The following is a 9,747-nucleotide window of genomic DNA, read 5'->3' on the forward strand; positions in this document are numbered from 1 at the left end:
AGCAGAATGATGGTCTGGCTGCTCCATTGTGCTGAGCAAATGTGCTTTGCCAAGAGGAGCTTGATAGACACAATTATCCCCTTGCTAATCTGAATTCTTATTTTATTTGTTTCATTTGAATAAATGTTTGTTTTATGTAATTTACATAGTACTGCTGGACCTGACTAGAGTGGATAAAAAAGGATGGAAAGAGAACAGAAAAGGAGAAGGAAAATCGATAGAAATTTTCTTACTCACCAACAATGCAGGCCATAACCAGGTCCCCTTTTACCTATAAGACATGTTCCTCCCCTACACCCTTTTCTGTACCCTCAACTCCACTGACACCAACCTCCTGAACCCCAGTACCAAGCATTGAACTTGGGGGGGCTCAATCCTTTTTTTTGTCGCCCCTACCCTTTGGACCTCTTACTCATGATACCACAGCCCCTGCACCTTCAAGTACCAACTCAAAACTTTTGCTCTGCTTTTGTCACATAAACAACTTTTTATTCCATCCTTATTTATGTTATTTTTCTATTGTATATCTTTGCCTTGATAATAACTTTTAATTTTAGTCTACTAGTAGCTTCCTGTCATCTTTTATCCTGTAAAGATAGTTGATTTATTGAAAAACACCATATAAATAAAATGTGTTATTATTATTATTATTACATCTATTGAGACACCACATTCATTTCTCTTTGGTGTGTCAGTTCTTTTTGTATAAGAATTGTGAATGAAATTAATATTTTTACATATGATAGTAACAAGCTATTTAAATTTTTAGTAAGAAGTTATAATAAACATTGTGTTGAACCTAATTCCGAAGTGATTTACCTCTTATATGATCACTAATTGACATTCACACTGTAATATGGTTGCATGATATTTATCATATCTATGCAATTTTAGATTGTAAAAGTATTTTAAATTTTTTTAAAATTGGTATTGAAGTTGATCAAACATGGTTTCCATGAAAGTTTGTAAATTATTAATACCATTGTTGAACTGAACACTGTACAAAGACAACAAACTAGATTCAGATTTTCTTTAAACACTTGCAAGTATTTTGAATCTCATGCTTGCACAAATTTAATTTAAAATGTAGAATAAAAATAAATAGTTTGTAAATGATTGCATTTAGATTTATATTGCCACTTTTCACAGTATTTCCAATTCTTTTTAGGAAATGGAGCTGTAGTTTTGTCTTTTTATTTAATCTTCCAGTTTAGATCATTTAGAGAGGAGACAGCAAATATTTTTTCTTTGTAGCACTATGAAAACAAAAACCATACTGAATACATGAAAGAACATTAAAAGGCTTTATTTGAGTAGAGTCAGAAGCTTTACACAAAACATATGTGATCCAACAGTAGAGAAAGTGTGATATTTTGTTTAAACAGCATTAAAATGACTACATTTGAAATTGAATGGTCATGTGATTATTGATTTAAGGGTTTCTGTTGATCGTACAGGGCTACAAAAAAATATTTTAGAACGAAAACATGTCAAATGTAGGAAGTGTAATTGAGTGAGGGGGTGAGTGAGTGAATGAATTAGTGGGATCCCGTTGAAGCACTGCATAATCCACACCACCATTAGGCTTGCTGACAGGAATGGAAAGTGCAAGATTTCTCCAGATCTGGTTTGAAGGGAGAAACAAGAAATTATTTGTAAATGCACAGCAAAAAGCAATGTTATATGTGGAGGCTACAAACATAACATTTTATTATAATTAACTAATTTCTATCCTGCAATTATTTATGTGACGGTTAGTAGCACAAACCTGGGGCAGTGCCACTGCACTGTCTGAGTGAAGACATGGCAGCCATGTATTCTTGTCCCAAAAACTGTTCAAAAGATTTTCCAGAAGGAACCTCTTGGAGACATTTGGTGGAGTCCTTAAAGAGAAGGTTCTTTCCCTGCGCTGACTGGAACAGTTTGAATGAGGTAGGACTGCTACTGGGTCCAAACAAGGCCTGGGCAAAAGAGCAAAATTGATATTTCATAAAGAGCAATTTGCATTTTAGTTTTGCTAAGATACCTTGCAAAGAATTTTTGTTAAACTACCAACTGCAAGAGAGAGGCTTCACATGGCCATAATTAGTCCTTTTTTTTTTTTTTCAAATATCCTTCACCCAAACAGAATAAAACCTAAAGTTATCCAATCAAATCAATTTATTGGTTTTTAGGGGAAAAAAATGCACATCTGTTTTGATCATTTTTCAATCATTTCAAATGTGTTCCTAATTAAATTCCTGACATCTACCACTGTTTGTTTCGGGTCTCATCTTTTAGAAAATGCACATCTGTGTGTCAAGACACAAGAAAAAAAAACCCATAGATTTTGCACTGGTAAATGATGTCAGTTTGATTTACCAGTTGGGGTAATGTTAACCACTAACCCTATTGAACAGCGGGATGAAGCTATGCTATGAACAAAATGTAATTTCCAGTCCTGTCTATGTAAATACTGTAGAACTTCATGTGACCTAGTAGCTCATTACTGACCTGCTGAGTCTGAAGGATGCGGACCACATCGCCGCGGCTCTCTGGACGGGTCACCACTGCGTGTGCTGGCACAACAGCCAAGTGACAAGACTTGTATTCACTGATTGGCATTGGATCCTTTCCAGGACAGATCAGCTGGTAGTCCTCAGAACTCACACCTTGAGCCCATTCAGGACCCTTACCTTTGATAAGAAGAGGTAAGAAACAGTTTAGAGGAATGACAGTTTTTTGGGACACAACACACCTGAAACGTAATATAAAAAAACAGTCAGGGTCCACCTCTTACCGTCACTGTTTTCTCCAACAATTGTGTGTTTAATGAAGGCGACATCCCCAGCATCCTCAACCAGACATCTAAAATAAAATGAAAAACATGATATTGACTAAAATTAATCTGTGAAGGAGTGATTTTTGAGAATTTGGTGAAAATACTGATACAACCATCACGAGGCATTAGTGACAAGGCAGTAAAACGGAAGCAAGAGGAAACAGCTGATTAGCACACTTATCATTTTAAAGCTCATGAGAGCATACTGTACATCTTTAGTTTTAGTCTTACATGTAATACTGTAGATTTTTAATGTAGAATTTAAGGTAGGGTATCAACGCAACCATAATTTAATGGATGAAATAAAGCACAGGAATCTTTCTCAGGAAGACTAAGCTTTTTCCTCCATTTCATCTTTACACAAGAAATTTTATGCAGGTTCTTGTCATACCTAAAGGCTCCAGCATAGCCATAATACTGCTCATCGGCACTGGGTCTGCACTTGGCTTCATCTCCCACAGATCTGCCACTGCCTTTACACTGAGAGCAGAATGGAGAGGTGGGTTCTGCTCCAGGGGCACAGCTACTGCTGAAGAACTTAGCTGAAGAGAAGAAAAAAACAGATGAAACCAACCCAGGTTGACTCTTCACTTAGAAAAAGTTGATCAAGTTGACTTTTCTTCATTGAGAACACATGGATGGTGCCTGGTTGGGTTTTTGCATTAGGGGAGAACTAACTGAAAAAAAGTTGATTTTGGTCATTTGGTTCAGCCAACATTTGGATTGTGAGAGAAATATTTGCTTCTGATTGTTTCAAGGTATTTACAGAAAAAATAACAACAACAAAACTTCATTTACTGTTTAAGATTCACAGATTTTATTTTGCACAGTCCTTCCATTTTCACGGGACAAATGTAAACCTAAACCTTTTGCTTTTCTTGAAGCTGTCTCCAGATTTTTCTTGTCTGTTAGATTTTTACTCTTATCTTCACTCAAGCACAGCATGCTTGTTTTAGTTTAAGTCAGATGTTTTCTGAATTGTTTTTTTTTTTTTTTCACAAATACACAGTTTTTGTCAAATGTTCCTGGTGTTTCACGTAATTATGACTCAGCTATGAGACACTTGATAATACTGTAAACTTTAAAAGAATGTCCATAATACCTTATAATTCTGCTCAGACAAAACCATACCAACAAAAAAAGATTAAAAATTGGTCACTTACTGAAGTCACAGTCTTGAGTTTGTTTATAGATGTGACCCATAGGGATGTTCCAGCCAGCAGTTCTACCCATTCCTGTGTGGCAAGACCTCTTTCCCTTTAGACCTGCCCAGGTCACTCCTGAACTCTTCTTTACCACAGCAACAGCATAGTAGGAGGAAGCTGTGCCTGAGTGTGTTAATTTAGAAGATTGATCATGAGTCACAAACACACATTGTTTCAAAATGCTTAAAGATCATCTTTCAAGCTGAAACTGCTTAATTTACAAATATCAAGAGATCTTTAGGAACCCTTTTCAGGAAAATTTTCAATAATCAATGTAAAAAAAAGTATTATAAAATGAACATTGAGGCTGTATTGTAGTATAATTACACATCTCATTAGCATCTTTTAAATGTTCTAGATGTTTAAAAAATGTCTTTGGATTTGTTTCCAAGACTAGGGTAGGTTTAGTACCTGAAGATGAACTGCACAGTTCTGTGGAAAGAAATAAAGATGCAAACATTACTCATGTATAAAAACATTATATGTAACACAAAATGATAGAGTACACGATGCTCTCTATGCTATTGAGACATCATACCTGGTTCATACTGTTCAACCATAGCAGGAACTAAGCCGCACTTCCCAGCAGTGTACACCTGTCCTCCATCTACTGCCATTGCGTCTGCTTCTTTTCGCTGCACAGATCAAACAGTCGATTATCAGAGACAAACTGAATTAAGTAACTACAATGGAGAAAAAAAAACCAAAACGAAATGGTAACAGATTTCCACAATTCCATGAGGTTTTACCATAATCTTTTTAAGGCATTCATCAACAGTCGGGGCATTTTGGCATTCGATGGAGGTAGTTCCATCGCTTATGCTGTTGATGCTCCATGTGTCACACTTCGCAGTCTCAGCGTGGCCTACAGCACACCATTTAATGGCTGAGGATGTAGAGTCCGGGGTCTGCTCTGGAGGAAGAAGTAAAACATGAGTCAGTCTTACTTCTTTCTTATGTCTTTCTATGCTCTTCTTGTGTTCATACGTGTATTTGTCTTGCATGTACCTTTCCTCAGGGAGCGGATGATACTCATGTATTCAGCACCCAGATACAGGAAGGAGTCTGTATTTGGGGGCAGCTGCACCAGTTTTTGGGTTGAATCCTTGAACATCAGGTTTTTGGCAGGAGCATAGGCCTCAGAGGAGAAGAGGTTGAAGTTCTAAAAGGGCACAAAGGGAGCCAAGTCGTTATGAAAGCACAGAGCACAGTATGAGACAGCTGAAATTCCTCTTCTGCTTTTTCAGCTGGGATATTTTGAATACAGTTTTTTGTATTTTCTGTTGCATCAGTCGGTGCAAATGGTTGTTCCTTTTACCGCAACAGAGGTGAGGCTCTTCCAGATCAAGTCAGCCAGCTGTGGGTCTTTGCGAGAGATAACGGCATGAGCGGGCACTTTGGCCAGGTGGCAGGTTCTGAAGCTGTCAATAGGTGCTCTGGTGTTATCCTTGCACAACAGCTCGTACTTGGACTTTTCACTATCTGGAGTGACATGATGAAGAGCTTTATTCTCTTCTGACTTTTTCACTTCTCATCCATCTTCCCACTTCTAATTTTTTTCAGTTCAATTCTATTTATTAAACAAACTCAAGTCAATAACACACATAAGACATTATGTTTAGGGCATAATGCGGCTATATCAGGAATGGGAACCTTAACTGAGGTTTTAAATCCAAGTGTGATTTATCAGACTCTCTAGTTAAGTATTTGTGTGCAATAATACACTCCACATTCATTATATTGTGTTTGACTGTGACCACAGTTACAGTTTTGGTTCAATTTGTAAAGAAAAAAAATCAACACATTAATAATTAGACAATAATTATTCACTCTGGATAGTATTAGACAAGTCCAAGAGCAGCTAAGTATATATAATGTTAGGTGATGGTGATTGTGTCCACTATTAATGCTGCCTTGAATGAAACCATACAATAAAAGTTTTTTTGATCAATACTTCATTTGGTCTTAGACTCTATATAAGACACTTACCCGGTACAGTGAGATGCTTCACAAAAGCTACTTCTCCAGCATCCTCTGCCAGGCACCTATTTAGCAGAACAATCCCGACTTGCATCAATTTTTCTACAAAAAACATCCACTAATGCAAAATGTCAACAGTGTTGTAGACAGTGTTTGTGTAAAGATTGTTATAGATCAATAAAAGTCACAATGGGGAGGCATAAAAGCAAAGTTATACTGACTGGAAGGCTCCGGAGTAATCATAGTAAGGCTCCTTTTGGGACCTGGAGCAATCCCCCTTGCAGAGTTCACACAGCTTAGAGCCCCTGGTTGCTCCGGGAACACAACTGGCCTGGAAGAAGCTGCTCACCGCTGTGAAACCACAAAAAAAAAAAAAAAAAATTATAGAAATGCTTACTGTTCAAATCAATACTTCATCACAGTCCTTCCTTAGCTCAAACAACATAGAGGAAAATTAGTCTTTTTTTTCTAGTTTCATTCTGTAGTGTTTGTGTTAAAGCAATTGAGGAACAGTTTCCTTAGTGAAGGAGAATATACCTCGTTCCATTTTGGACTTTGGTAATGGGAAAGAAGGTAAGGAAGAAAAAGCATAATATGTTGTCTAAAATTAGAACAGAGAAATGTTTTGGCCTGAGAGTGGAGAATTTGATTACATTGAAACTAAAGAATTTTTATCACTTAATTAACGTTTTTAGTTGTTTTATTAACCAGCATTCGGTTAAAGAGACAGTATTCAGAGAATGATGTTTTTTGGTGAGTGTGTGTGTGTGTGTGTGTGTGTGTGTGTGTGTGTGGGGGTGGGTGGGGGTTGTTTGCTCTATGTCCTTGTGTGTGTGTGAGTGCTTGTGTCTTTATTATTTTTAAATGCCTTGTTATCCACTGTTTGTTTTAATCCTTATGACTTGATTTTATCTTGTAAAGCACTTTGTGTTGCCCGTGGCACGAAAAGTGCTCAAGAAATAAAGTTTGATTTGATTTGATTTGATTTAAAAAAAATATTCAAATGAGACTAAAGAAAACTGACTTGGCTTGATGCCTAAACTTTTTATATTTCTTGTGAACCACAGCAAGTTGCTTTCACTGGTTAAAAATAAATGAAAAGAAATAGTTGTAATTGTGTTAAAGGTGCTTGAAACTAATGATCTTCTTGTTTGATTAGAGTACAAATGCATATTTCCAAGAATCCAAAATAGAAAAAAAAGTACTTCCTATTATAAATATTGTCCATAATGTTCTCAGTCGTACCAAAAGCTCTATCCTTAAACTGTCCACTGTCATTGGCTATGTTTTATCTGAGGACAGTGTAAAATCACTCACCTTCCTCCACAGGTTTGTCCTCAATGCCGGCCCACTGAATTATATTCATGGAAACCAGTGTTCCAATGGGAATGTTCCAGCCTGCAGATTTTCCCAAACCAGTGTGACACGATTTCTTTCCCTGGAGGTCCTTGAGACCAAATCCAGTTCCCTTCTTTGCCACAGCAACAGCATAGTAGCAAGTTTCTGAAGCTGGATATATTCAGATGGGGGAAAAGACAAACAAAAACCAGCATGGTAAACATTTTTATGCTTATATCTTTAGCCCCAATTGCTGACAGGTAAACATACAGGAGCCATAGTCCTCAGCAATGATGGGATGCAGGTCATAGTTAAAAAGTCCAGCAGTGTAAACATCCCCTCCATCCACAGTTATGGCATCTGCTTCACCAGCCTGTAAGATAAAACAATAAAACACTGTCTCTAAATCCTCTAAATGTAAAAATGTGTGTGTTTGAGTTTTCTAAATGTGTTGTTGATTGGCTGACAGAATGCATTTATAAGCACTAAGTTTTATCTGCCCTTGGCTTTATTATTTAAAGGTTTATCAGTGAACGACTGTAATTACTTGAAGGCTTTTCAATAATGGTTAATCTTCAGATAATAAATAGCTTATTCAAGTATCTTAACAGTGGTGGAATAACAATAAAAAATCAATGGTTTATCTATTTATTTGCTTTTTACTTCATTTTTAATTTAAAAAAAATCATTCTATAACACAGTTTACACTTTTCAATCTATTATATGGATCAACCGGATACAACTGATAATAAGTCAAACCCCGATAAATGCCTTTCTGATCTGGGGCAATTTAGCCGGTATTAAACATATTTCCTTAAATAACCCAAGCCATCACAATTTTTCTCACCTTAATGGCAATAATGCACTCGAGAGTGTTTTCTTTTTTCACACATGAGAAAGTGGGAGCCGCGGCTGCAAGGTCAGAACATTTCCGAAGTTCTTGGTCCGACTTGACGCACCATCTCACCCTCTCAGCAGGCGCTGCGAACGCAGCAGCTGGAAACAAAAAGGTACAGATGCATCCATCAGTTCAGATGCACTGATTATGCTCATCAGTCAGTCTATCATTAAAATCACTTGTGCAAAATGAGAAAAGATCTTTACCAAGGCATCCGAACAGTGTCACAAGGAGGAGAGGCTTCATGTTGGGCAGTGGGGGTCTTCTGTCCGGCAGAGCAGAATGACTGAGAGGCAGCCCTGCTTTTTATAGCAATCCTGATTGGACGGGGCCCAGAGATAAAATACCTCAGTTTGCTCAGGTTTCCAAATGCAGGAGGTGAGCACGTGTCTACTTTAGTGTGCTGGTACACTGGAACACACACACATACACAGATTACGAGGCCCGTCAACAATTTCCACATAGTGGAAATTCACAGACACTCATCAGAGACTGTAAAGCGCATTGTGCGCACTCTGCAACAATTCAGGAGCATAAAAACAGTTCAAGACGGGCATCCCAACTCATCCTGGGTTATATACTGTTTTTCTCCAAAGTTCAAGTAATTTTTCCCGTAATAGTGTCTTGATGTGTAATTGGATTCTGTTTCAGATCCACTGCCCCTCCAGATGCCCTTCGTAGACAAATTGATTCATTGACTTGCTCATCACCAGTCTGTTTGTGAAAGGACAACACAAGCAGCAGAACTTCTGAATGCAAAATAACCTCCAGTTTCTCCAATTTGTTCATAGCCTATAACATTTGGAAAACCTATTCAGAACACACAAAAAGAAATAGATAAATAAATACAACATAAAAAAACAAACAAAAAAACAACCTCAATACAAGTAAAATATCTATTTTAATAATATCACTTCAGCAAAGGCATTATTAGTCATCTAATTATTTTTAGATTGTATATTCATTATGTTCTTGTGCAGTTTATATCCTGATTAATACACATTTGTTAAATAAGATTGATACTTTGTCAGTCAGGCCCAGTAAGTAGGTTTTTAAATACTAACTCTGCATCATATTTGCACAGTCAATATTACATAACCCAGGAGTTTCAGGTTCATATTGATTAGTAAAACACCTCCTTCTTTGTTTCTACACCAAATTTATCTGCCAAATATTGCAATGTCACTTCATACCTTTCACAACATTCAATTTGGATCTGTGGTGTAACTTCAAAAGATTTGAAATCTTTTGAAAAAAGGTGCTGCCATTATTTCATTCGACCTCTTGTAACACAAAAGCAGCCAGAAGGATCATGTGGTGTGAAATAAGCAATATTTTATTTCTGGAATTCAGAGCTGAACCATAAAACAATAGTAAATTTAATACTCTTTTGGTTTTTAAGCTTTTTTTTTTAAAAGACAGTCCTGCTTGGTATTTAGAGGTTATGGTTACAGAATATTGTTGGCCTTGTGAGGTGCAAGCCCAAATTGAGGGACTGAATTTTT

The 9,747-nt window shown here is 36.9% G+C and overlaps 1 protein-coding gene across 1 annotated transcript; it reads right to left on the bottom strand.

Annotated features, from left to right (window-relative positions):
- Positions 1–1,580: 1,580 nt before the first annotated feature.
- tfa (transferrin-a) lies at positions 1,581–8,488 on the bottom strand (the record flags this gene model as incomplete). The annotated part of the gene is given in 19 exon segments (XM_079243797.1): positions 1,581–1,624; positions 1,769–1,961; positions 2,494–2,675; positions 2,780–2,847; positions 3,213–3,279; positions 3,282–3,333; positions 3,335–3,363; positions 3,985–4,149; positions 4,438–4,458; positions 4,565–4,661; positions 4,776–4,939; positions 5,035–5,188; positions 5,345–5,508; positions 6,016–6,071; positions 6,228–6,357; positions 7,324–7,515; positions 7,615–7,717; positions 8,192–8,340; positions 8,449–8,488. Coding segments are annotated over 19 exon segments (2,070 nt in total).
- Positions 8,489–9,747: the final 1,259 nt, after the last annotated feature.

The sequence above is a fragment of the Telmatherina bonti genome (assembly GCF_933228915.1).
Source record: "Telmatherina bonti genome assembly, chromosome: 7".
NCBI classification, from domain to species: Eukaryota; Metazoa; Chordata; class Actinopteri; order Atheriniformes; family Telmatherinidae; genus Telmatherina; species Telmatherina bonti.